At 45.5% G+C, this 27,947-nt stretch overlaps 2 protein-coding genes across 2 annotated transcripts in view; one reads left to right on the forward strand and one right to left on the reverse strand.

The window, feature by feature from the left end:
* The window catches only part of LOC131582081 (contactin-4), a 271,208-nt gene extending 258,789 nt beyond the window's left edge, over nucleotides 1-12,419 (forward strand). Inside the window, exons 15-24 of the mRNA XM_058844908.1 lie at nucleotides 212-332; nucleotides 1,418-1,576; nucleotides 3,331-3,480; nucleotides 4,485-4,555; nucleotides 6,028-6,262; nucleotides 6,750-6,865; nucleotides 7,563-7,749; nucleotides 8,252-8,364; nucleotides 9,614-9,782; nucleotides 10,677-12,419. Coding sequence (XP_058700891.1) covers nucleotides 212-332; nucleotides 1,418-1,576; nucleotides 3,331-3,480; nucleotides 4,485-4,555; nucleotides 6,028-6,262; nucleotides 6,750-6,865; nucleotides 7,563-7,749; nucleotides 8,252-8,364; nucleotides 9,614-9,782; nucleotides 10,677-10,777 — 1,422 coding nt within the window. The 3' untranslated portion in view covers nucleotides 10,778-12,419. The remainder of the gene's footprint in view (nucleotides 1-211; nucleotides 333-1,417; nucleotides 1,577-3,330; nucleotides 3,481-4,484; nucleotides 4,556-6,027; nucleotides 6,263-6,749; nucleotides 6,866-7,562; nucleotides 7,750-8,251; nucleotides 8,365-9,613; nucleotides 9,783-10,676) is intronic.
* A 2,750-nt stretch (nucleotides 12,420-15,169) lies between these two features.
* On the reverse strand, nucleotides 15,170-27,916 carry IL5RA (interleukin 5 receptor subunit alpha). The gene is made up of 10 exons (XM_058844918.1): nucleotides 27,826-27,916; nucleotides 26,505-26,650; nucleotides 26,080-26,218; nucleotides 25,275-25,407; nucleotides 25,009-25,199; nucleotides 23,892-24,037; nucleotides 23,256-23,394; nucleotides 21,880-21,976; nucleotides 17,229-17,310; nucleotides 15,170-15,504 (listed from the first exon to the last, which is right to left on the reverse strand). The coding sequence occupies exons 1-10, from the start codon at nucleotides 27,890-27,892 to the stop codon at nucleotides 15,412-15,414; spliced, it is 1,233 nt and encodes a 410-aa protein (XP_058700901.1). The 5' UTR covers nucleotides 27,893-27,916; the 3' UTR covers nucleotides 15,170-15,411.
* Between the last annotated feature and the right edge of the window lie 31 nt (nucleotides 27,917-27,947).

Raw genomic sequence — 27,947 nt, forward strand, 5'->3', positions numbered from 1 at the left:
GCCCTGCTCCCTGGAGGAGCCAGAATTTTAGGGATGCTCCCTGTCTTACCTTCCAGGCAGACTCCCATCATTTTAACAAGCCATGGCTCGCTTGGTGATGCTCTCATCAGCCAGCATAAAGTAAATCCATTAGTCACAGTGTCCTTCATGTGATAATGATGTTTAGGGCTCATTAAAAAGTAATTGTAACCACTTTTCCCTACTTTATCAGCAGGATTCAGCTGGCGATTTGATGATCAGGAGCATCCAGCTGAAGCATGCAGGGAAATATGTCTGCATGGTGCAAACAAGTGTGGACAAGCTCTCAGCCGCTGCAGACCTGATTGTAAGAGGTATTTGAATTTTGCTGCTGTTGTTGGTGTTGTCATAGAATTTATTTTATTTTATTTCCTGCCTTCTGCAATCCCTGGGCTCAGAGACAGCCAAACACCTGGTAACCAATCTGAGGGAAAAGCTCTGAGTGCACGCTGGGGTTCACAGCACCCACCAGAGCATGTCAGGTGTTTCAGATGCTCCCAGAACAGAGCCAGCCCACACATCCCTGGTACCTGTTCATGTCCTGAGTGCCAGCCCTGCACCCTCTGAGCTCATTTGTGCCATGGACTGAGCAGCAGGAGCAGCATCCAGCTATAGGCAGCACTTCTGCCAAACAACGTTATTCTTCTTCAGAATAAACATGATTTATTCTTATTAAACTCCACTGATATACTGAGATCTCTTCATTACCGTGCACAGGTGATGTGTAAGTTTGACTTTAACAGAGCTGTAATTAATTACCCTGAGTCTGTGTCCTTATGACAAATATGATTTATATTTTCCTGCTTGTTCACTTTGGGGAAGGCAAATTTGGGTGCTGCTCTGTCCTTGCTACCCTTGGTTCTCATAAACAGGAGGAATATTCAGTTCTCATTAAATGAAATAACCCTTGATGATGAAAAAAGCCCTGATCTTGTCACTCCCTAAAAGAACCAGGGGTGTTAGAACAGTGGCACAGGGTGCCCCAGGGTGCTCAGGGTGCCCCTGGCAGAGTCCAAGGCCAGGCTGGACACTGGGGCTGGAGCACCTGGAACAGTGGGAGGTGTCTCTGCCATGGCAGGGGTGGGACAGGATGGGATTTAAGGTTCCTTTGAGCCCAGACCATCCTGTGATGTCCGAGGTGGGAGCAGAGTGAACCTCGGGCATCGCTCGGGCAGCAAAGGCCGTGGGATGGAGCAGAGAGGTCTCTCCCTGCCTGGGGCTCCCTGCAGAGCCTCAGTGGTTAAAAACACCCAGCAGGGAGACAGAACATCCTGATCTCTGCCACCACACTGCTCCCAGCCCAGGCAGGCAGGGACAGCTGCAGCTGCCCCCGCTGCTGTGCAGGGACCCGTCCCCTCTCTGTCCCTCGAGTCACTGGGGTTGTGCTGCGGTCCCACAGGTCCCCCGGGGCCCCCCGAGGCTGTGAGCATCGATGAGGTGACAGACACCACGGCCCAGCTGTCCTGGAGGCCGGGGGCAGACAACCACAGCCCCATCACCATGTACGTGGTGCAGGCACGCACGCCCTTCTCGGTGGGCTGGCAGGCAGTGAGCACAGGTAAGGTCCTCACCTGGCACAGGGAGCTCCAGGGATGGCAAACCCACCCCTCAGTGCCCTGTGGAGATGGAAATGACACTGTTTCTTGGTGTAGAATTTTTATTTCTTTTATTTCTTTATTATTTTATTTTTCTATTATTTTATTTTATTTTTTATTTTATTTTTCTATTATTTTATTTATTTATTGTTATATTTATCATCATTTTATTTATTTTTAACATTATTTATTCATTTATTTATTTTATTTCTCTATTATTCTAATTATTATTTTATTTATTGTTAAAATTCTTATTTATTTATTTATCTATTATTCTAATTTTTTTATTATTTTATTTATTATTTTATTCATCATTATTTTATTTATTTATTATTTATTATTCTCTTATTAATTATCTTGTTTATTAATTATTTTATTTATTAATATTTCATTTTTCTTATGTTATTTTATTTATTATTTTATTTATTATTTATTATTTTATTTTTTTTTATTATCATTTTTATTATTATAGTTGTTATTATTTTATTATTATTTATTTAGTTTACATTTACAGGAATATCAGAAGATACTGTGTTTGAATCTGGCTAGCCAATAATCTCTTGAAATTCACTTTACTGGTTGGTAATGGTCAGGGCACATGTTCAGCAAACTTTTCTCTTTTTTAGATAGTTTACATTTTTTTTGCACAGATTCTCACGGGATAGACTTCTTATTTTTAAAGGTATAAATTCTTTCAAAAGAACAGCTTGTTATGTAAACTGATTTTCATCTCTATAATTTTTCCTTAAGGGAATAAGTAGATTTTCACTGTTACAGTGAGTTCCACTCTTATGAAAGCTGACAGGTTTCTCACAAGACCTTATCAGGCTAGCTTTCAGCTCAGCCTAAGTAATAAATAAAATAAAAAATATAATAATATAATAAATAATAAAAAATAAATAATAATAATAATAATAATAATAAATAATAATAATAAAAAATAAAAATAATAATAAAAAATAACAAAAAAAATAAAGCCTGGTTTTACAAGGCCTTTCTTTTATAAGGTTTTTACCTTCCTGTAACACCTCAGCCCCCACACCGGGCTGCTTGGACCAGCCCCTGCTGTGAAAAGCAATTTCCCTGGCTGCAGAGCACTGCTCTTATTAACTGGTTTCAGGTTTGGCAACCCAAAGATTTAGGGTGCAGCCAGTGCCATTCCTCACCCATTTTTCTCATGAATGTTTAAGGGAAAACAGAATGAATTCCTATCTCTTGTTGCTGTGCTGGAGATATACAGCAGTAATTGTGGCCTATAAAGACATCCCTCAGGGACAGACCGTGTCATCCAGCCTATCTTTAAGGAGAATTATTTTCCTGATAGAGGGGAAAAATCCCATGATGTAATTGCTCATTCCATCACAGGTTAATTTTGTTCCAGCAACCATTAAACAGAGACAACAGTGTGTTTCAAAAAGACAAAAATAAACACCCTCCAAACCTGGTGTCTTGACACTTTGTTTCCAAACTCTGGCAATTTTGGAGAAACTCTTTAATGGCAGGAATTTCTGGGCTAAAAGCACGGGGGTTTCATTTACAGGGGGTTAATGCTGCCTCTTTCACTTCTTTGCAGCTGGCAAAACATTAGAAAAATCAGAGAAAGTTATCAATCCTTCTTGGTACTTACATGAAGCCCTCCCCTTTAAGGAAATGAGATTTCCCTGTGCCTTTTCCCAGCAGTATTTTAACATGCCAGTGGGTTTCCTTGCACCCCCAGTTCCAGAGATCATCGACGGCAGGACGTTCACAGCCACGGTGGTGGGGCTGAACCCGTGGGTGGAGTACGAGTTCCGAGTGGTGGCTGCCAACCTGATCGGGATCGGGGAGCCCAGCACACCCTCCGAGAAGAGAAGAACCGAGGAAGCTCGTAAGCAGTGCTGGGCAGAGGAGCTGAGGGGGAAATCCCTGGGGGATAAATGCCAAGATGTCTCATTAAGGACTTTCAGATTTGAAAGTTTCAAATCTGAAACTTTCAGTTCCCTTTGAACTGAAGATTGACCAGAGGGAGGCAGTTTTCTCTCGTTTGGTCTCAGTTGTTTATTTTTTCTTATCAGCATTACAAGGTACAAGGAGCTGTGTGCACTATGATAGAAAAGGGGTAAAATGGCTCACAAAGATCCTCTTCAAGGTCTTTTATATGTCCATTTACCCAATTAACAGGTGCCAACTAAATTATTTTTCTTAGTGACCCAATGACCCAACACCTGTGTGCTGCACTGTGGCATTTTCTACCCAATCCCTTACTACTGCCCAAAAACCCCCAGGAGAAGAACATGAAGAAGAAAGAAGGACAAGAGACAACACCCTAAATCCTCCATCTTGTCTTTTGCTCTTTAAACTACTTTAAACTCTAAACCTCAACCCATTCACCCAGTGATTCAAGAAACTTTCTAATTCACACATTTACATTTTCAATCTTTTCTACTTAACTCTAACCGTTGTCTCCATGGTGTTGTGTGAAACTCAGTGCTTTTTTGGGTGTCAGAGTTAGGCATTACAGATAAAGGTATATACCTTGCATCTCTGACCCCAACACCAAGAGATCCCTCAGCTGTGGGCAGGTGGCTCCTCTGTTCTGTTGGAGCCCATGGAGGAAACGAATGTGAAAATAAATAAAAGATCTTTTTTAATGGAGGACAAATGTTTAAACTAAACAATTAGAGACTGAATACACAAGTTAATTGACATACTTTTAATATACTATTATTGACATACTTTTAATGTGCTGTTTGCCATGGCAAATTGGTCATTTTAACAGTTGCTGGCACCAGCAGGGGAAGGCCAGCACTGTCCTGCTGCTCTGTTCCATCTCCATGTGGATTTTGGGTTTCAAAGCTGGCACATCCATCTTCTGCATTTATTTTTTTCCAGTCCCTGAGGTGACCCCAGCTAATGTCAGTGGAGGTGGAGGCAGCAAGTCTGAGCTGGTCATTACCTGGGAGGTGAGTCTCACTCCAGCCTTCTGTGGATTTCAAAGGGTTGGCAGTAAAAAAGCCCAGATTGTGTGCTAAGAACAGCCCAGCTGAGCAGATGGAGCTAAAGGATGGGCCCAGCCCCAGGGAAGAGGGGAGCAGGGGCCATGGGGAGCAGGATCTGCCACCAGCTCAGCTCCCCTTGACTCCCAGCACACCCACACGACAAAATGTGGATGCCCAAGGGATAAAGCAGGCTTGGAACATCCTGAGCTGGTGGAGAATTGCTGTGCTGGCTCCCAGCTGCCTCCCTCCTCCTGCCTGGGATATGAGGCAGCAAACAGATCAGAGCCAGCACAGGGCAGGCTGGCTTTCATTGCTGCTGATGGCAGCCAGCGAGAGGAGATGCAGAGATGGGAAATGTTTAATATTCCTTAAGGCAGACGGGGTTAGAACTTTAGTCATTTGTCTGCTCATATTTTTGTGTTGTGATGCGATGCAGCTGGCATATTTCTCCTAATAATGAACTCCACTAGACATGCTAACACTTCCATTTAGCACTATTTCTGACCAAGCTGGCAGAATGAATCGCCAGAGTTATTCTTGAGGTTATTAAAAACCTATAAATGGGTTTTTGTCCTCACCACACAGCTCAATGTGCTAAATTTCCTCCTCTGTTGGACTAATTAGTTACGCCGTGTCTCCTAAAGATACTGCAATATGTTTCAAAAACACACATGGCCAGAACATCAGCCATTGGTTCGAGATGTAATTTGCACAAAATATCATTTGCATTTTGATAAAGAGTGGTTTTACTCTTTTAAATGTCCAGAGGCCTTTTCTTTATGTGAGCCCTGCAGCACAGAGCAGGACACAGTCACCAGTAGTAACCCAGGCTGAAGCTCCATGGACATCTCAGGGAAGGTGACCCATAATTATGGATTATTTTAATACTGGAACCTTCGGTTTTAGTGCAGATTTTAGGGGGCTGCAAGCCTCAGAGTAGGAAGTGTCAGTGTGTCCAGGGTGTGTTCTTTGTTCACGTGTGATCCCAAAGGCCTGGGAGCAGCAGCACGTGTGTTGGGAAAGCAGGAACAGAACAAATCTCAGGCTCTTCACAAAGCCTAAAATTACATCAGAAATGGAGGCCCCATCTGGTCAGGGAGGGAGGGGAAATAAGCTTCAGGAGAAGTGTCTTCTGGAGGTGCTGCTTCGTGTGGAAAAGTGTTTCTGCCATGGAGCAGAAAGGCTCTGGTGCAGGCAGGATGGGAGGAATTCCTGTTGGATGTGACACAGGACCTCCTGCACCTCTGTCCAGTGCTGTGTTCACAGAATCATCACAGAATCACAGAATCACAGAGTCACAGAATCAATTAACTAGGTTGGAAAGGATCTCTGAGACCATCAAGTCCAGCCTCTGAAGGCAGAGGGCCGAGAGGAATGCCGGGGGTGCAGCGGGGCGCTCGGTGTGCGCTGAAGCCGCTGTTTGTCCCTGCCCGCAGACGGTGCCCGAGGAGCTGCAGAACGGGGGTGGCTTTGGCTACGTGGTGGCTTTCCGGCCCCTGGGCACGGTCAGCTGGATGCAGACGGTGGTGGCCTCGCCGGACGCTGCCCGCTACGTGTTCCGCAACGAGAGCCTGCCGCCCTTCTCGCCCTACGAGGTCAAAGTGGGCGTCTACAACAACAAGGGGGAAGGCTCCTTCAGCCCCGTCACCGTCGTCTACTCGGCAGAGGAAGGTAGAGATGAGCCCTCCCCACCTCCTCTCCCCCCTCCCTTTCAGGCTCTGAAGGGCTTTGGTCTCCACCTTGACGCATCCTTTGATACCTCAGCCCCGCTCTGGTTTATAATAAATGGCGGACCGTGATTAATTCTTCTCGTAGTCATTAAAATAACGTTAATCGTAATGAAATCTTTTGATATTAATGGAAAAGTAATATGTAATCTGGGAAGAATTCCGTGGAGATTTAGCATGAATTAATGTCCACTGATTAGAAAATGTTCCCACTTGTCCTAATTACAGTACATGGTATCCTGGGCTGAGTTTAGTAATGACAGCTTATTATTTCTGAGGGAAAGGCCTGGCACAGCCTGACAGGCCATCGCTTTGAAACGTGGACATTTGTTTGCTTCCTTCCTTGTACAATGAGGAAAATAATTCCCCTGGTGTTTGGGACTAATTGAACATAGAATTGAAAAGTCTTACTTCTGCTTTTAACTGCCCAGAGCCAACCAGAGCCCCCACCACTGTTTTGGCCAGAAGTGTTTCTGCCTCAGACGTGGAAGTTTCTTGGGCTCCCCCGTGGGAGAACCAGCACAAAGGAAGAATACAGGGATATGAGGTATGGGAAACAGTGCAGGATCCTTCCTTGAGGGGACACAAGAGATGTCCTCGTGCTGCTCCTCCTGCCATGGGTGTGTTCCTAAAGTGGATTTGCTTCTCTCTGCCTCTTTAGTGCACAGACATCTCATGGTTAAAATTCCACCCTTCTCTCACAAGGTTAAAAATTCCACCTTTCTCTCACAAGGTTAGAAAATCCCCCATTCTCTCACAAGGTTAGAAATTCCACCATTCTCTCACAAGGTTAGAAATTCCACCATTCTCTCACAAGGTTAGAAATTCCACCCTTCTCTCACAAGGTTAGAAATTCCACCCTTCTCTCACAAGGTTAGAAATTCCACCATTCTCTCACAAGGTTAGAAATTCCACCTTTCTCTCACAAGGTTAGAAATTCCACCATTCTCTCACAAGGTTAGAAATTCCACCTTTCTCTCACAAGGTTAGAAATTCCACCTTTCTCTCACAAGGTTAATAATTCCACCTTTCTTTATGGGGTCTGCTGGAAGCGGAGCCCTCCCTGAAGGTGCTGCCATGGCCAGGTTTGGGGAGGGGAGCCAGGCTGGTGCCCAGCAGGGCCAGGGATGGTGGCAGGGAGCAGGAGGTGTCCCTGGGAGCAGATCTGGGTTGGTGACAGGAAGGAATGGGTGCTGCCAGCCTGTTTGGGGTGGGCAGTGCCACAGCCCTGCTCCGTCCCCCAGGTGCGCTGCTGGCGGCACGACGAGAAGGAGGAGAACGCCAAAAGGATCCGGACGGTTGGGAACCAAACCTCCACAAAAGTCAGCAACCTGAGGGGCAATGCCCTCTACCACCTGGCAGTCAGGGCCTACAACACGGCTGGCACCGGCCCCTCCAGCGCCGCCGTCAACGTCACCACCAAAAAACCACGTGAGTGTTGGCATGGAGGCCCTGGCAGGCTCCAGCCACTGCTCCCCTCTCCCATTTCCCAGCTCTCTTGAGTCTGAAGGAGCTGTCAGATTTCTCCTTACCAGGTTTTTGTGCAGATTTACCAGGCTCAGCCTTTTTATTTAATTTTTTTTTTTTTTCGTGAGGTTCTTCCCGGTGTTAAGTAAGCAGAGCATGCAAAACCAAAATCACAGCTGTGCAGGCAAATTAAATATTTATCTCAGTGTTCAAGAGGGCTTTTTTCCTCTGGTCTCAGGCATGTTGAGCAAGTGACTGAATCCTTTTTTTCATTTAAAGCCCCGTGTCGTGTCACACCTCCCGTGACCTTGAGGACACAGATCAGTGGAGCAGCTCGTTAGCTTTGCAGAGGGACAGGGCTCTGGGCAGGCTCAGCTGTGCTGGTGGAAGCCCCACTGGCACTGGGAGGGATCCAGCTGGGAATTGATTCTCCTCAGCAACGTGTTCTGTCTGTTTTTTGGTGTAGCACCGAGTCAGCCCCCCGGGAACATCGTGTGGAATTCATCCGACTCCAAGATCATCCTGAACTGGGACCAGGTGAAAGCCTTGGACAACGAGTCAGAAGTGAGAGGCTACAAAGTGAGTATTTCCATGATTTCCCAGGTCAGATCTGGGGCTCTCCTCCAAAACCAGAGCCATGCCTGTCCATGTGAGCACACTTTTCCTGCAGCTCCCACCTGCAGGACTTCGCTCCTGCCTTCCCTGGAAACTTCCCAAAGGCTGTAGCTGGCTCCTTAATTGCAGATAAATAAAATGCTTTTTAATAGCTCCCATTCCCTTCAGAAAGGCAAGCCAAGAGGAAAAGAAAGAGAATCCTCATTAGAAGCAGTTTTAATAGGAAATAATTTAACTAGAGAGAAACCTTGGGAAGAATTCAGCTCCATCACCTTCCTCAAGGGTTTCATTTTGCCAAAAAGATGTTGTCCTGGGGTTGGAACTGTGCCAATTTTCCACCAGAGCCTGAGCCAGTGAAGGACCTGGCCATGCTCCACGTTTTATTCCCAGTCTGGAATGCCAGCAGCTTGGTGAGCCTGTGCCAGCTCCCCTCAATTCCTGCACCAACCTTAAGGTGTCTTCGGTGCTCTGTGTGGGCTCAGCAAAAATAAGTAATTCCTCAGGGTTTTTAGTCCAAACCTCTAATGAACCTCAGCAATATGGAGCAGCTTTTCACTATATACTTTAGGTTTGAAATGCAAATTAAGAGGGAGAGAGAGAGACTCATCACCCTGGAAAAGCATCTAGAGGGTTTCTGAAACATTCTCCTTTAACTGACTGTAAGGATAGCCCAGCCACATGGATTTATTTCCTGAATCACAGCAAAACATTGCCTATTTTTCTTCTTTTTGCCTAGAAATCTTGTGTTTTATGTCACAATTTATGATATAAATTAGTGCAACTCCCACAGCGCAGAAGGTCATTCACAAAAGTCATTTATTCTGGGAAACCATTGATGGCACTGCATCAAATATCCCAACTCGGTTTCCAGAAGGAGCATAATGAGGAGTTTCTGACCTCTATAAAGAAGTTTTTACTTTTAAAGGGGTTTCTTTTAGCTTGACCAAGGTGAAGGTTTCTCTGAGGGGCTCCACCAGGTACCGGTGCCGTGTTGGGTGCTGCTGATCAGCCTCATCCTCCTGCCAGTGTCACCCCCCTGCCCGGGCACTGCCACCTCTGTGCTGGTGTTCCCAGCAAATCCCACATGTCCCCTGTGTGACCAGACCATGCCTGGGGCAGCAAAAGAGCAGCAGCACCTCTGCACAAGCTGAGGTGACAGCTCTGAGGACAGCTCTGCCCTTTCTGCCTCCTGTTCTGTCTCCCTCGGCCGCAGGTTTTGTACAGGTGGAACAGGCAGAGCAGCACGTCTGTCATAGAAACAAATAAAACCTCAGTGGAGCTGTCCCTGCCCTTTGATGAGGATTACATCATCGAGATCAAACCCTTCAGCGACGGCGGCGACGGCAGCAGCAGCGAGCAAATCCGAATCCCAAAGATATCCAGTAAGGATGGGGGGGCTTTGGGCTCTGTGCCACGGGGTCCCAGCAGCAGATATTCCAGTCCCCGCTTCTGATTTCATCCCAAAAGCAAGATTCAGCCATGAGAAACGCCATCCTAACTAGTTCTATTTGTATTTAAGGTTTCCAGACACTTTCCCCTCTCAGTTCCATGCACTGAATTTATTGTTTCACTGCCATTCACTGTAGCCAAATCCAGGATGCAGAGGCTTCTGAATCTGTAAGGGCTACTGTACAGCCACATCCCACAGTGTGCTGGATGCATAAATATTTATTTAGGGAAATGAGGTGGTATAGAAGAACAAACACAAAGAGTATTTTATTACACAACATGGCTTTTGCAAAATCTCCATGTCCCATCTTCCATTAATAATGTCCCAGTTTATAAGCTGCATTAAATCAGGAGCCTCTGCAATGCAGGAATATGGCATTAAAATGAGAGTGATGTAAAAAAGCCCTGGGTGAGAGCAGAGTTCTCCCCACCGTGGCTGTGTAAACCATGCAGAGGAATTTAATCAGCAGCACAGGAGGGGCGAGGGGAGCTGGAACACTCCAGCTCACATTTGGCTCCAGGCCGTGGGTGATGGAGCAGGCTCCTCCAGGATGGGGGTCACCAGGAACAGCTGGGAGATGCTGCAATTGTCAAAAAATACCGAATAATGACAAGCAGGCAGCGTGTGAAGTGACAGAACTGTGAGAGGAGGAGCCTCAACACAAGGGGGACAGGAATTGAAACCAACAATTCAGCTGGACACAGTGAAGAGGAGGAGGGGACTGTGCCTTATCTGAGGAATGAGAATTCAAGCTTTGGAGGGGGTGGGTTAAGGAAGAGTTTAGGGATTGCTCTCTGCTCACCTCTGGCTCCTTTTCCCCCATCAGATGCCTACGCCAGAGGCTCGGGCTCGTCGACCTCCAGCGCCTGCACCCTGTCAGCCCTCAGCACAATCATGATCTCCCTCACAGCCCGCTCCAGTTTATGACAACAATGACATCGAGGACTTCTTCTTTATAATATAAGCAACATTTAGCTAGCTGTTTTGGAGACACCCAGTACTAAGTAATATTGTGGTTTGAGTACATCTTACTACTGGAAAAAAAAAAAAATGTTTATGCTTCTTTAGGAATGGCATTATACAGTACTTCCTCAAAGCAAATATAGCTTTGTCTGAAGTTTCCTTGGAAACTCTGCAATGCACTGAAAACATCTGTAATATGATGTTACCAAAGCAGTTTACATATGTCCTTATATGCATATTTTTTATTATATATTTAGTGTTTTATAGAATTTTTTAAAGTTAACATATGATGTAGATATTAATTTTTTTCCTCTGCTATAAAATGCTACGGACGACATTATCACAGAAATATTGTTTGGGATTTTTTCCTTTACGGCGGAGAGTTCCAAGTTGTTCTTGGTAAATTGGCTGGAGTTGACTGTACAGAACTGATCCAGACCCAGATTGTAACAGGCTGAGTTTCACTGGCAGCTCCTGAGTTGAGCTTCTAACACACGTTTTATCCAGAGCTCTGAGCAGGACAAACTCAAAACGCCCACAAGAGCAGGATTTTGGAAATCCCCACCTGGTTTTTGGTTGGTTGTGGACTACAGGACACGTAGCCAATATTCCAGCACCGTGCAGCGAGGAGGGGCTGTGAAATTTGTTTTGTCTTGATCATAATTAGCATTAAACTGGGTGGAAAAACGAGGATCCTGCAAAGCTGTGACCTCTGCCTGCGGTGACACAACGGGGCGTTGGGGGCACGCCCGGCTCCACCCTTTGGAGACCTAATTCCAAGGAAATTCCGCGTGTTTGGGGATTAATTCCAAGGAGATCAGAACACGGCCACTCTGAGACAGAAAGCTGCTCTGGGCTCGTTCCTTGGGACACAACTCCTCATCCTTGGTGACTCCACTCTCCAGACAACGCTGGGGAATCAAACGCTGCCCCGGCTCCAGGCGATCCGTGGAAAAGTGGGAATCTCCTGGAGATCCCTGCTGGAAGTTTGCCTTTCCTTACAAACTCTTCCCAGATTCCTGGAGGCAGAACAGAGTCACACCAGAAAACGACACTATCCACACTGGAATAATTCTTCTCAAGAGAAGGACTGTTTGTTACTACGGGGAATTTTGTAAGTTCAGACGGGATAACGCTGGAAAAGGCAACGGAATTTTCTATACAATTTTCAACTTTCAATGCGCTGCAGTGGTATTTTATTTTATTTATTTTTCTCCTGATAGCTTGAATTTGCCTGTAACTTGTCTTTTTTGCTTACAAAATAATACAGTTAACTTTTAAACCTTCTAAATATATTTATTCAGTAACTCATAATCAGGATTCCACTTGTGTAAAAGTCAGGGGTGTTGACCAGAGAAATATTGTCAGTATTTCAAGCTGTGTTCCTTTCTTAGTTTGATATGGTTACTTCTATGTAAAAAAAAAAAATAAAATAAGAAAAACCTTAAAAAAAAATTAAAAATCCACAAAACCAAGAAAAATGAAATAATTAAAAAAAAAAGCTTCTGTAGTTTTCTCCCCGGTGTAAATGATATTTATCAGTGATCTAGCAGATGTAATCTTTTTTTAAAGGTATTGGTAATAAATATTCTGTCATTTGTAAAGATACATGTCTTCCAGGAGCCTTTTTCCTCCACTTTTTGTTCTGCCCAGTGAGAAATTTCCCCTCAGAGCCTGCTGAGACTGTCACTGATGTGAAGATACAAGAGCTGGTTTAAATCAAAACTTGAAGGGAGAAAAAAAAAAAAAATCTATTTATACACCTCTGGTTTAATTCTGCTCCCAAAAGTGACCAAAAATGTGAGCAGGTGAGTTTTGGGATTATTTTGTAGAGCTGTGAGCTACCCAAGCTGATGGGGACGGTGCTGTTGGAGCATCTCTGACCCTGTGGCTGGAGCAAAACCCTCCCAGGCACTGCCTCTGCTTATCCTGGGGATTCCTGAGGATTTGGGGAGCACGGCTTGAAAGCACTAAATCCACCCAAGGCACATTTCTGATCCTTTCAGGGGCAGGAGTTGGACGGTGCTCGCTGCATTCCAAGGAGAAACGCTGCACTTTGCAATCAATGGAGCAGAAAAAGAAACCGGCCCAGTAGCACAATTCCATTTTTAAAAGGAAAAGTAAAATTGCCATTTCCAGAGGCAGGTGAGGAGCAGCTCCTGGGGATGCTCTCCTGGAGGCAGCAGGGAAGAGCTGGGCAGGAGGAATGAGGGGTTGGGAGCTGGTTTGAAGGGAAAAAATGAGGAATGAATAATTCTGTGCGGTGGGAGTTAGGGGTGGAGATCTGGTGTGGTGGTGCCAAAACCTGACACAGCCCTGGCTGTGGCCTGGGATCCTGGACAAATTCCTTTTCCCTTGTGCTGCCTGGGGTGGAGATTTTCCTCCAGGGATCGTGACCATGAGGAGGAGCTCAGCCAGGAAAGGTCCTCATCCTGCAGCCTCCAGGATGTGAGATCCCACCACACCCCTGCCACTGCAGGGCTGCAGCTGCAGCCTGGCTGGGGAAATGCAGCTACTCCTGCTTTACACCAGCTTGGATTTATTTACTAGCACGAGTAGAAGTGTGGCTGCTGGCTCTCCAAGCCATCCAGCCCTGCCTGTCCCCATGAGGACTCATCCTGGAAATAACAAGGTCCTGACATGTAAAATATATTTAAATAGATTGCACTCACCTCTTCAACAGCTTGCCATTAATGGGAATGGGGTTATACGTAGCAAATATATTTATTAGGCCACTGGAAGGCATGACATAAAACACATTCCAATAAGTGCATTCTCTTTAGTCTTATTTTTAGGATTTTACTAATGAAATTCTGATTTTAGAGTGTTAAAGTTGGGCCCCTCAAATCCATTAAAAGCACATGCAGGAGAGACATTGGAGGCACAAGCATGATATTAATGAGCTACATTAATTTTGATGGAGCAATGCTACTTCACCCAGATGAGAACTGGCTCATTTATTATAATTACTTTTACTCTGTAGTACCTGGGAACTCCATTTCTTTAGGCACCTTCGGAAGAACTTATTGGCTGGATCAAATCTTTGTTTTTTATTCTTTGTTAACATGTTTAACCCAGCTCCATTTTCAGGAGGTGTCTTGGAACTAGAAGGAATTCTGCAAGACCAGGAGGAGTTCATGGGCCAGGAGGGTTATTTGGGAATTCCCTCAGTGGATCCCAGAACGCAGGGAAATAAATCAGAAACTGAGGCTGTCTCAAACCCAGGTCATCTAAGATGGAACAACAGAGAGCAAAGAAAACCAGGCTGCAATACTGGGCTTGGATTTTCAGAATTACTGGAGTTGCACACCCAGGAGGAGCCCAGCTCCTTGCAGCTCAGACTCTTAAGAGCACCAGGCAGTCCTTGGCACATTTGTTTAATGACTTCACATTTGCAAACTCCCTGTTCCCAGGCTGCTTTGTTTTGTCGGTGCAATTGAGGAAGTTTATCTGTTTATGCCATTTTTCTCTTTTTTTTTCTTTCTTCCCCCACTGAAGCTTTAATCTCTCATGGCAGGAAGCACAAACAATCCCTTGTTGAACTCCTGCAGATGCTGCCAGCTGATGTCAGAGCCAGAAAAAGAGCCTTGGATGGGAAAGGAGCCACGTGTGAGTGTCCTGTGCCTGTCCAGTGCTCAGGTCCTGGGGAGCAGGGGATCCCACCCATCCCAGCAGGATTCCCTCACTCAGGAGTGACAGAATCACAGGTGAAGTTCTGCTTTACACTGAAATGTGATACCTGAGTGTACAGAAGGAGCAGGCACAGTGTAGCTTTGCTTACAGGAGCAGTCAGGTGCACAAGCAAACTAATTTTATCTTAAACAACCTACAACATCCAGAAGTTGTTGGTGTTTTATAAAGTCCTGAGACAGATCAGAGAACCACAGAGTATTCTGAGCTGGACAGGACCCACCAGGATTGAGTCCAGTGGTCCCTAGAGGGATCGAAGCACACCCTTGGTGTGATCAGCACCATCAGCTGAGCTGATCCCAGATGTTCCTCTCCATCCCAAAACGGAGCTGTGTCACTGCCAGAGCAAGGTGAGGTGCCTTTCAGCAGTGCAGGCTGTGCACAGTCCCCACACAGGGCGGTCTGGCTGCACAGGCACACCCAACTTGACCCAGGAATTGCATTTCCATGGTTGTTTTTCAGGTGGAAATTCACAGTTTCATTACAAAGCGTATCAGCAAAGGCCAGGTGAGCGTCCCTGCTGTCATGGTGGCCTTGCTGTGCAGCGCTGGGGGTGACAGCACTGGGTATTTCACAACTTTTTTCTTCTTTTCCCAGTGTTTGACCCCTCTTGGTCACTGCCAGGACCACCTTGCTGCATCCACAGGGCCGTGCCAAACCCAGTTTGCATCTCCAGTTGTAAAGGTAAAACAAACATCCAAAAGATTAAGCTGCCAACCAGAAAAAAATGAATCCATTTGCTCTTTTCCAAGCTTTTTTCCCCCCAACACAGCCTTTGTGCCATGAACTTAAATCCTGCTTGAACAAGGCACTTGGTGAAGGCAAATTCTCCTCCCCACTGGGAGCAGGGCCACAGGGAGGTGACACAGAGCCCTCTCCAGCGCTGGTGGGTGACACTGTGGAGCCTCTCAGAACACAGAGTCATCGAGGACACTGCAGGAGAAGCCTTCAGCCAGGCTGCCCACCTCGGTCTCCGTGGAGCTGGTGCAGGTCCGTGCTCTCTGCAAAGCAAACACCCCTTGGAGCTGGGAGCTGAGGGGGTTGGTTGGGCTGGGGCAGAGCTCAGAGTTCAAACTGGTGCATTTAGAGAGGGATTAACCCAAAATGTTGCGTGGTTTAGGAGCTCAGAAGCATTGGGTTCGACAGGAGGATTTTCACCCTCTGGCTGAAGCTCTCACAGAGCTGCTCATCCTCTGTCCCTCGAGCCCTGCAGCCCCAAATTCCACATTTGCCACATTTTACCACAGTGGCCACCCCTCTGCAGCCAAGGACAAAGAGCCCAGGAGGACACACAATCATGGAATCATTGAGGCTGGAAAAGACCTCCAAGATCATCAAGTCCAACCACACCCAGTAAACCCTGTCACAAAGGGCCACATCCAAAATCCAAGAGGGTTTTGAGCACTTCCAGGGATGGTGACTCCACCACTTCCCTGGGGAGCCTCCTGCAGGGCCTGGCCACTCTTTCAGTGAGGGATCACGGTTTGAGGCACGGGAATTTTTCTGAATACACGGCAGCAAAGCCCATTTATGGGGCCACACCCTGGCAGAGCTGCACAAACAAGTGTGCAGGGCTGGTGAGCTGCAGAGGGAAGCAGCAGCAGTGGCTGAGCTGTGGGAAGCCCTGCAGGGTGGCAGGTGACACAGCAGGGACCAGCAGGTTCCCACGTGCAGGGCTTTCATCTCCTCACCCTTGTTTACACCGAATTTAGGAACTGAGTGTCCCCAACAAGCAGCTTCCCTCTCCCTGGTGACCTCAGCAGGAACCTGGACTCAGCAGTGCCAGCAGCCCTGTGGCTGTGCTGCCAGCAGAAATCCTCTGGCTGCTGTCACCCACCATGGCCAACTTTGAGTAGACTCAAAACAAGGCAGTGCTGCTGCTCAGAATGCGAGCCTGCCTTTGCAAGGCATTAATATTTGTTATTTCTCATATTCCTAGCTGTGATGCCCCGAGTCATGGCATTTTACACCATTTAATTAAAAACAAACATTATATGATAATCTTTTAAGCCTGTTTCCTTGACCAGACCATGGAACAATATGCAAAAAATTAAACCCTTGTTCCAAGGGGACAAATGAAAATCAAGTTGCTGAGCAGCCCTTCCCCTGAGCAGACAATGAGGGGTTTATCTTACCTGTAAGGTAAATGTTTTTATCAGAAGTAACAGCAAACGCAGAAAGGCTTAAGTCCATCTTAACAGTAGGAGCAAAACATTTTGGATTGTTAGGCTGAACAAAATCAACTCTCCAGGAGTCACCCTGCAGTCTCTGCCAAGGCAGAGCTCTCTGCCTGCCTGGGGAGAAGCTGCATTTCCCTACAAAAGGCAGAGCCACGGCTGTGCCTGAAATTCAGTGTATATCAACAAAGCACCCGACAATAGCACTTAATCCTTCTGTTCATTTTTAACCCTTCCCAAAACACAACATCTGCAAATACAGGCAGATCCAGAGCTGCAGCAGCCTGGGACCCATCCTGGGCAAAGGAAACAGCCACACAGCAAGGTGAGAATTACCACAGCAGTGAGGATGGCAAAACCAGCCTCAGGAATTGCTAAATTCAATGGGTTTAGTGAGCATGGAGTTGGACTTAATGGTCTTGGAAATCTTTTTGAGATTTTATGATTCTGTGACCCTCTGTGCTCTCAGCCTTACAGGGAAAAAGCAGCACACAAACAAAAGTATTTATTTTAGTTTAAACAAATAAATAAATAAAATGTTATTTTACCTCGTAGTCAATTGGGAAAGGGTCTCGGAATTTGTTGCTGGGCGTTGGGATTGGTGGGAACAGTTTCCTCCAGAGGTGGCTCCTGTAAGTGGAGGGATGTGAGAGGGTTGCTGCTCCTGGAGGATGAGGAGCAGCAGCGTGTGCTCAGCCCCAGGAGCAGCCAGGGCTGCCTGCAGCCCCTCCAGCCAGGGAGAATGGTCCCCACTGGGGCTGGGCAGCTGTGCTGGGCACCTCTGGGCCCTGGGGACAGGCAGGTGACAGGAGGAGGTGGGTGAGGCTGTCCCCAGCCTGTCCCTCTGCAGCCGCTCCCAGCCAGGCCAGGCTTTTCGGGCTGTCTGGAGAGAAATGAATTGCTGTGATCCGGCTGTTCACGCTCCTGCTCTTCCCAAGGGCTCTGCTGTCATGTCCCTCCTTTGGACAGCCAAGACAAGCTGCCTCGTGCTCAGCTTTGGTTTCTGGCCATAAACTGCCAGTGCCTCGTGGCAGGAGAGCAAACACAAATAATTGTGTGCCGAGGGAGCCGGGTAGGGGAAGGCACCAGGGATGGCTGAGAGCAAATGTTTCTGCTCAGTTCTGTAATAACTCATCCTGCTAACACCCCTGAGACCCCCTGCCCTGCCTGAGCCCTGCCTGGGCTCACTGCACAGGGGTTTTTGTGATAGCAGAGGGAGCTTTTCCTTGTCTTTGATACATCCCAGAGCTTAGAGCTCACATCCCAGCTGCTGGAACACTCTCGCTGTCTCCAGCAGGTTTTCATGGGAACTTGGCCTGAGTGAAGAATGCTCAGCCCAGAATTGGTACCCAGGGTCTGTTCTGGAGGAAGCAGAGACGTGTTCAGGGTGTGGGGTTCAGCAAGGGCAGGGCTGCTCCTCTGCCCCCTTTATTTCCTGACAATCCCACAGCTGACTGTCCTAGGCAGGTAGAAGAATTATAAAAGAAAGGCTTTATGAAGTCAGGCCTTGCTCTGCTAAAACTGCCAAAGCTGGCCTGTCATTTCTGCTAAGTGCAGCTAACAAGCAATTTGCAAGTTCCCATGTGAAGCTATTTGGAGAATGAGAAGTTTAACACAATTCTGAGGGTGAAAAACTAATGCATATGTGTAAACAACAAGATTTGTCCCATGAGAACCCACAAAGGAAAAATGTAAACATATCTAGAGAGAGAATTTGACAGACATACACAGTAGCCCTCACTGCCCCATGAGCTGAGTTTTACTGCATCACTGGCCAGTTAGGTTTATCACAGTGCCTTCTGATATTTCCTATAAATATGAGCTTTGTGTATAAAGAATTGGCTTTCTGCATGAAGAAAATGGAGTCTCACTGATTTATTCCAACAGCTGATGTCTGCTTAGTTCAGTGCTTATGTTCTTAGGACTATTCTTCTTCCAGAAGCTTTCTGAGGTCTGTCAAGTTTACCTTTATCCTATTACTGTTCTCCTGGTGAGGAGGAATAATATTTTCTGTCTATCAGCTTGGAGCTAAACCTTCCTGGCTGAGCTGCTGCTGCCTTGAAGGTGACATTGATGCTTCAGTAATGATGAGGGGAAGGGAAGGGCCACACCACTGCTCACCCCACAGACACGAGCTGTGGGATGTCTCCCCTCTGCTGCACGGGATGAGGCTTTGTGAGGGAACTGCACAGCCATAAATGGGAATATGGGCAGGAAAAACAGGGTGTGAGGTGTCTGGGAGGAAACATTTCCACTTTTTTGTTGAAATGCTGGACAGAGCAGAGCCAGGCTGTTTGCTCCTCACCATTGGGGTGGGACAGGAAAGCGGCTGCTGCTGGAGCTCAGGAGGAGGAAGATGAGTGCCAGTATTGTTATTGCAGCATCTGGCATCATCTCCATCATCTCTCAGCTCTGTTCTTAAGGGTCAGGCCTTTGTGCCCTTACCCAGGGTAGCTTTGCACTGTTGGCTTCACAGCTCCAACCACCAGCCCTCACACTTTTCAAAAGGCCACATCATTCCACCTGCAGCTCATTTCAGCTCTGATTTATGGCACTGCTGTGCCGAGTACCCAGCAAGAGTTGGTTCTACTTGGACTTGGCGTGTCCCTTGTCGTGCTGTTTGCCAATAAAAGATTTTGATGGAGCCATATCAAAATTATTTATTGAGGCAGCAAAAAGCATTAATTACACATCACTTCTGGAAGAGGAACACTTAAGGAAGGGTGCCCATGAGAAATGAGGCAGAAGTGTGTCCATGGGGGCTGCTTTGCAGGGAGGAGTTGCTGGGGTTGTGCCCTCAGAATGTTTCTGCTCTCTTTTGGAGGTTACAGAAAAGTCGGAGTTGTGTCATTAAAGATCTTGTGACAAAAAGCATCCCAGGTGTCTCTGTCTACACAGGTTAAGGAATTATCACTGCTTGGACCTTCAGACCTTGGACACACCCCACAGGACCCTCGTGCCTTAAATCAGCATTGCAGGGTCTCTGGGTTTCGTGCTGTGTCTTTCTGAAATTTCCACTCTTCCCACAGGCTGTGACATGAAAAAGGCAGAGGTAAGCAAAGAGAAACAAGCAGGAGAACAAGCTCTCCTCGCTCTGTGATGAGATTGAGGAAGTGTTTGTTGTAACCCTAGGTCTGAGTGCCTCCCCTGAGATTCCCCGTGGAGTTTTCCCAAGGCTGGCTGGTGGCTGCTGCTCGTGCCCTGCTGAGGGGTGAGGAAGAGGAGGGATCACCACACTGATTTTGGGCTGTGGACAGCACTGAGTGCCCTCATGCCAGAGCGAGTTACTGACTCCATCCTCCTGTGGGCTCACCTCCAGGAGAAAATGATATTCCTGGGGAAGTACAGAAGCTGCTCACTCCAGGGCAAACCAGGCAAACATTCAATTGTGGTTTTTATCAAGTCTCTAACCCCATCAGCCTCTGCAAGTGAGCGAAGGGAAAAGCCTGTCCTAAGGGTCCCAGAGGGCCCCTTTGCCTTGCAGCACTCCTCCCAAATGCTGGGCTTTATCTCTGATGCCTGCAAGTGCACAGAAAAATTTATAGACCTCTTTGCTGCAATGAAATTCCTTATAATGGCTGCAAATCGCATGGAATTTGAAACGATTCCGTGGCTTGAATTGCAGAGTGCACTTCATGAATTTTCAAGAGCAGTAAAAACAGAGAGCACTAATGAAACTGATCTGGGAAACCTGCTCAGTTTCTCTTTTTTTTAATATCTGCAGGTACAGCCCTGTGCTTCATCTTCTTACACTTCCCCATCCTCCCAGGGCAGGCTGGAGGAGCAGGAGCAAGGAGCAGCAGGGAAGGATGGAATAAGGTGAGCAGCTCCGTGAAATTCAGTGTAGCAGGGAGGTAAAATTTTGATGAAATTGGCAAAGAAAGTAATGAGCCTTTGGGTGTCTGGGAATTTTATACTGGAGAGAAACTCCTGGAAGCAACCAAGGTAGCAGCAAGCAGCTGAACCTGGAAAAGCTCCCTGAAATTTGGATTAAAATCATAAAATGCATTAGTACAGCACCTCCAAGTCGAGTAGAATTGTACCCTGGATTTATTTCTCCCCCTGTATGTGTTCCAGGATCTCCAAAGGGGGTAAATGTAATATTCAAATGCTTGCAGAACTCCACAGGAAAACATGGAGCAGTGTGACTGCTGCTAACTGGAGCTGGTTCTGCTGTCCCAAAGAGAGGAGAGAGCTGGAGAAGATGCTGGAGCAGGGGAGGACTTCCAGCTCCAGGTCAATCCATAAAAGAAAAATGTAAGTAAGACAAATTTGGGGATTTTTAGCAAGACATCGAGGCTGCATAGCCAGGGACAAGTGTGTGACATGGGAATAAACTCCCTCTGTGCTGCTGCTGCCAGAATCCCTCCTGACAGAGCTCTGCCAGTTCAGCTGCCCTAGGAACAGCTCACACAGGCAGAGTTAATGCCACTTATCCTCTTGGAACATTCCTGTTCCTTTAAAGGCCTTTACTGGGTAAAGGAAACGCAGCAGGGAGAGGAAAACAGCCAGGGATGCACCAGGCTGACAATAAATACAAAGGCACTAAAGAAATTAATAAGGAATTAGCACTTCCATGAAGGGCAGCTGTGTTTGCTGTGGACTGGTAATTGCTGCTTGCTGCATGTTTCAGGGAGAAACTCCTAATTACATGGATTTTTTAATTCCTCACTCAGATTCTGACTGTCACAGACACAAATCCCACCTCGCTGGGCTTCCTCACTGCACATTTCGGGAGTTTTGGCCTTTATTGTGTAGCATCCAGAGCCTCTGGATAATAAAAATTAATTCAATATTTCAAGTACTCAAAGCAAACACCAGGGCTCTGGGTATTTTGGCCATGAGGGATGCTCTGAGTGGCTTTCACCAGGGATAAATGAAGATTCCTGGGGAAATCACTGACTCAGATGCTTTTAAGTGAAGAAAAAAGGACAAACAGATTTTTAACAAATTTTAACAAATTCACCTCACTCAATACATGGGCTTGTTGTACAAGATTAAACTGAATAACTCTCTTACCTCACCAATTTTGCTGAAGGTTATTACTGATAATTAATGAGGTTCATTATTTTTGCTCTCTATATTTAGGCAAACTCAGCTTTTTCTCAGAATTAAGCAAAAGTTTGTGACATCCCCCCACACTTGGTGAATACCTGGTCCTTGGTTATATTGTAATAAAAAAAATAAACTAATACTTACATTTTGCATATTATAGCAACAAACAGCAATGTGCAGGACGTGGAAACACAAAGCAGAGTGAGAATCCAGACTATGGAATTCTCCAGTTTATTTTGCCCTGAATTTCAAAGAAAAAAAAAAAATTCAATATATTATTTTAGTACAGATTATTTGAAATGTGTTTAGGATTTAAATATTGTAAATATTTCATCAGCTGTTTAATGTGGTTGTGTTCACAAATAAACATGTAGATTTTGAAGACTTGATAACTGAGAATAAGAAATTAAATGCAGAGCTTCAAGAGGAGTTTTCATGGCAGTGAATTTCTGATTTCAACAATCATTTTCTTTTATTTTGATGTAAAGGAGAGAACAAATGGCTGAGAAAGTGGCAGGAACCTGTATTGTGCCAATGAACTGCAACAAGCCCCTAAAAACTCCTTTCCATTAGAAAAACTGAATGAAGTGGTCCTGTCTTTGGACATTGTTGGGATTTAAATACATTTTTAGGGAAGACCAACTCGGTTTTGCCATCAGAATGAATTTTCCACGTTTGCCAGGTGGGGAGGCCAAGGGGATGTGTTGGAGAAAGGAGGCAAAACACTGAAAATTTGAATTGCTGATACAAGAGGGGAAATGTAGTAAACAGGAGAGTGTAAGAGAGTATTTTTTAAGTGAAAAGAAGGAAGTTAAGAAACACCAAAGATAAGAGCAAAGGAGGATGTCTAAGAACAAACAGCTGATAACGTGCAGTGATAAAGGAACTGTTATTTCCACAACTTGTTCAGCAAGCAGAAAACACAAAACAGACTGGGGCAAATGATCAGGCTGCAAAGATGCTAAAATCATCTTCTTTATTCCCCCCAACATTTAAGGGGTGAGATAATTTCAGTAAGTTAAATTCAAAGCCCTGTTTTCCTGTTTCCTATTAAAACTCTGTGATGCTGGGCACGCTCCTGATTAGGCAGCATTTGCTCCCCAGCCACAGGGATGCTAAAAGATGCTAAAGGATGTTAAAATCATGTTCCTTTTCCCCTCAGCATTGAAGGGGTGAGATAATTTCAGTGAATTAATGGTTGACATGGTCTCTCATTTTTATTTCCAGCATGAACACCACAATGAGGGCAGGGAAACACCTGAATAAAGTGAAGAGATGCAGGAAAAGGCCCTGAGTTTAAAGCAATCTTTGGACATATTCACAAAGCACTGTCTAAACTCAATGCTCCTTGCAAGGAGTTTATTTTTAATGGAATGGATTGAAATCTCCTTGGCATTAACAAGTCCATTTTTTTCCTTCAAATCCCTATTTTTCCTGTTTCCTGTTAAAATTCTGGGATGTTGCACACGCTCCTGGGTGTTGCATTCACTCCCCAGCAGTGGAATAATGGGAATTCTTACCAACATAAATGATTTCACTCCAGTCACTCCAGAATCCCTGGGCACGACAGATGTGGTTGTGGTTGGCCCTGATCCTTATGGAATACCTGCTGCTGCCATCGATCCCTACTCGGAATCTGTTTGAGGAGATTTTCAGGATCTGTTAGGAAACCAATTTGTGCTGTTAGAGATGAATTAAGACTCAATCAAATTTAAATAATTTGAAATTTAAAAAAAAAAAAACAATTTAAATTGTTTAAATTTTTAAATTTAAGCAAAAATTTTAAAACAAATTTAAATCATTTATCTTTTTATTGTTTTTATAAACTGCAAGCTGCTGGCCTTGCTTTGCAGGTTAAGAGCTTCATTTTTCTAGGTGTAACTTCTCCTAGCACACCCACATTCCAGGGAAAATTCCTGAAAAATGCCTCGTTTTTCCATTCTTCCTCCAGATTCTCAACGCAGCATTTTCAAGATGGTAAAAACTGTCCTGAACCCAGATGCATAAACTGAATAAATCCAATTTTGTCCTGCTTCCTCAGGTTCCTTGGGGATGGTTTGTTGCAGGTATAAAAGGCATTGAGGGAAAGAGGAAGGCAAATTCCAGCTGTAAGGACAGGAATGTTGGATAATCTTGGATGCTGGAGGAGCAATTACCTGCTTGTTACCTGACTTCAGGTTGATGAGATAAAATTCATATTCAAAACATTCCTCATGGAAAGGAGAAATTGGCTTCTCCCACGTGGCCAGGAGATCATTTTGCTCCAGGGATATGCTGATATTTCTGGGAATATTCACTTTCTCTGCAAAAAGAAAACCATACCGGTGAGTTATTTATAGAGGCAAGTTTAAATACTAAAAACTGGAGCATTTTATAACCTGATAGTGTTTCCACATAAGACCTATAATTATTGAATTTATTTCCCTTTTTGGGCTGAAAAGATAAGGATTTAGGAGGAACAACTACATTGCTGGTAATAGTTATAGGAAAACAGTTTGGAAAATGCACTTAAAAGTTTTGGAAAATTAGATTACTGGGGAAAGAGGAATTTATTAAATCAATTTCCACAGAAGTATTAAATTAATGATAGAACAGTTAGGAAAACTTCATCTCCAGGAAAAAGAAAATGCAGATGTAGCCAGGAAAGATATTGAAAAACAGAAGAAAATCAAAGGAATTCAGCTAATGTTATGGGGATGATTTCTAAGAAGAAAATATGTGATTTTTTTCTCTTAGTGAAGTCATAAAAAAGAGAAGTGTTATCTGTTTACCAAAACAGAAAAAGGCATGGAACTAATGAGAGAAAGTAAATTATTTGTGTGGATGAAAGATGACAGACAATCATGGCTGATATTCCCTTTTATTCCACACTCTAATGCCTTCCTTCACAGGACAGGGTTATCTTGAACACCACGTCTCTTATTCCATTTAAAGAAAGGCTGAAAAATTAAAGGCAATAAAAACTGTGTTTGAAGCTATATTGACTAAATCAACTGAAAATTAATATTGAGAATAATGCTTTGGCTAACAAACAGAATACTAATTGCTTTTACTAGCTTTTAGTCTTGCCATTCTGTAATTTAAAATAGATGATTAAAATCCAGCTTAGCTAAAACAATACAGTAATTTCTTCCAATTTGCTTAAGATGACTGTACAAAATCAACACATCCTTTCACCTGCATCAAGAACCACTCAACCCAAGAGAATTTCCTCACATTTTGACAATCCTGCTAGGCATTTTTGATGTATTTATTTAATGTATTCCTACTCACCGATGGCATTTTGGTTAAATAACTGCTGAAAAGGCTTGATTGCAGCACGTTTGCTGGAGCCATTAATGTGAATGACAATGAGGCTGTCGATCTCGCCAGGTTTAATCTGAGTCCTTGAAAAGCTGCATTCAGCATTCCTGTTCCACTTGTCTTTGGTGTAAGAGGGACATTCCTCAGTGTGTGTCTCATACCTAAATTAAAATGCTGGTGAGACAGGGTGCTCTTAAAGAAATTCACTGCTGGCTGGAAAAGGAGCAAACACCAACCTGTAAAACAGAAAGTATTTGGTGTCTTCTGGTGCCCCTTGGCCAGGGAGCCAAGTGCAACGGAGAGAGACATTGCCAGGGACGGTGACATGAGTGACACAGGACAGGTTGGTGACAGAGGTCTCTGCAGCACCTGGAGAGGAAAGGGATTACAGAGCAGAAAAAAACCTCACTGCAAAAATCATAACAAGTTCCTGTTGCTAAAACACTTTGCTTCCAGTTTGGGCCATTACAGCTGTGCCTGCTGTATCCAATTCTCTTCCTTTTTGGTTCCAGTTTGGGTCATTATAGCTGGATTTGTTGCATCCAGTTCTCTTAGCACACAGGTCTGTTCATCTTGGGAAGGATGAACATTCCCAAGGCATCCAGGTCTCTCCCTGAGCACACAGCCTGTGGGTTGGGAAGGATGAACATTCCCAAGGCATCCAGGTCTCTCCCTTAGCACACAGCCTGTGGGTTGGGAAGGATGAACATTCCCAAGCAGAGTGAATAAAGCTGTGCCACACAGCACTGTGTATTTCACGTGGGACAAGGCAACAACCTCCTCAGGTGCACCACCCTAGGTTAACTCAGCCTTAGCAAGGCGTTGTTAGAAAATGTTATAGGTGTTATTGACATTTTGCACCTCCAGATTGTACCCCAGGCTCCACTGCAGTAGAGAAAGGTCTGGACTAAATCCTTTCATAGCAGGTAGAGCGGAAAATGCTGTATTTCTATTTTAAAGAAATAAACCCGTCACCTTTTAATGTTTAGTCCATAGGTTGGGATAGAACACAAAATCCAGCCCTTCCCTGGGTTTTCTCACCTGGCAGAGGTGGGAGGTTTCTCTCCACCCAGTCACTGCTCAGCTGAAGGTTCTCCTGGAGGAGCAAGGTCCGCACGCGAGCCGAGAAGCCGTTGTGAAGCGCCGCTGTTCGGACACTGTGAGTCCTCTTGGTGTCATACTTGAAATAAAAAACACCAAATCAACACCCCAGGGGATGGGAGGGAAAATAAGGGACCTGCCAAGACTGGGCCAGACATTGGGGTGAGTTCAGTGAGCTGAGCTGAACGAGGAGCCAGTACTTAAAGCCAGGAGCCATCCTCCCCTCAAGATGAAAACTGCAGTTCCCAAGGCTCAGCAGAGCTCTGTCCATGGCTGAGAGGGAATTCCAGTTCCCAAAGCATAGATAAAAGAGAATAGCAGGGATTTAGACTTCTTAGGATCCTTGATTTATTTTCATCTCTCACCTCTTCTGGCACAGGGCTCAGGATTTTCACCTCATATCTGATGGTGGAGTTGTTTTGCTCCTGAGCAGGGTTTGGTTCCCAGTGTAACAGCACTTGTGCTAATGCAGAGACACTGAGGGTGAAGTTAACAGGTGGCAAAACCTGAACTGGAAGGGAGAAAACAGAAATATCCATGAATGTCCAATCCAGTGAATTGTTTAAAGTACAATACCTGTTTGCAAGCAGTGAGCAATACAAGCAAATAATTTCATTTCAATATTATATTATTTCAACAGCTCCTTGTAAAGTATTTCTGATATTTGACCAAAAAACAAACTTTAAATAACCAGAACCCCATCAAATAAGAGTTTATTAAAGCTTAGCTCAAAAAATGAAATTTTTACAACAGATTTAACTTGAAAATTACTATGCTATATTACATTTGGCTTGATAATTAGGTTCAGAGTTTTCATCTTGGTCCTCATTGTCACAGAGACGTGTAAGAAACAGGGCTGATGGAGTGATCAGCTGCATGAACAATTCTCACCCACATCAGCTTGCAGGAGAGGGCAACGTGGGAGGCTTTCAAAGGGAAGGTTGACAGCCACAAGAAGTTGCATGTCAGAGTAGAACCAAAATGATGAACAGAGGAATTAAGCACAAATGGAAGAAAACATAGAAGGATGGGAATGATAATTTAAAATGACAGGGCAAGAAGGATTCCTGGAGCTCCCATGGAAATGAGGATCTCATGCTGGGGGAAATGTTAGCATATAAATAGCAGGGCAGTGAAATAATCAATCTGCTCCCCTCCAGTTCTTCAGCGCCTGCCCTCCCTCATTTGCCAAATGCAAGGCATCAGCACCCCGGGAGTGTCCCAGGCCAGGCTGGGGGTGACTCTGAGCACCCTGGGCTGGTGGAAGGTGTCCCTGCCCATGGCAGGGGTGGAACTGGATGGCCTTCAAGGTCCCTTCCAACCCAAATCGTTCTGGGATTCCATGACTCTCTTCCCCTGTGATTCCAGCCTTTGATGCCCAGGAGTTCAGTTTGCAAGCACGCACATTGCAGCAGGAAAACTGCCCCACAAAGGCTCAGAAAACCCCAACACAAGTTGTGTCTCCATGACTCGAGATTCTTTCCTCCCAGAGCAAGCCAGGCACCAGCTGGGAACAATCTGGGACAGGGACCAGTCCCAGGAAGCAGGACAGCAATGGTCACCCCTGGCACCTGGCACCCCTGGCATGCCAGGGACTGCTTTATCCATGTGTAGAACCGTGCCCAGCACAGAGAGAGACCTTGGGCACCCACCAGAGCTCCACCCCAGCAGCTGGAAACTCCTCACCTCCTGCACCCTGAGGCGTGTTTGCTGTCCAAAGGAGGAGCAGGAAAACTGGCATCCCACTGGCCATCAGCTCTGGGTGGTGGATGGGCACAGCCAGGAATCAGCACACGTGCCCTGTCACC

This window comes from Poecile atricapillus, chromosome 9 (assembly GCF_030490865.1).
Source record: "Poecile atricapillus isolate bPoeAtr1 chromosome 9, bPoeAtr1.hap1, whole genome shotgun sequence".
NCBI lineage: Eukaryota > Metazoa > Chordata > Aves > Passeriformes > Paridae > Poecile > Poecile atricapillus.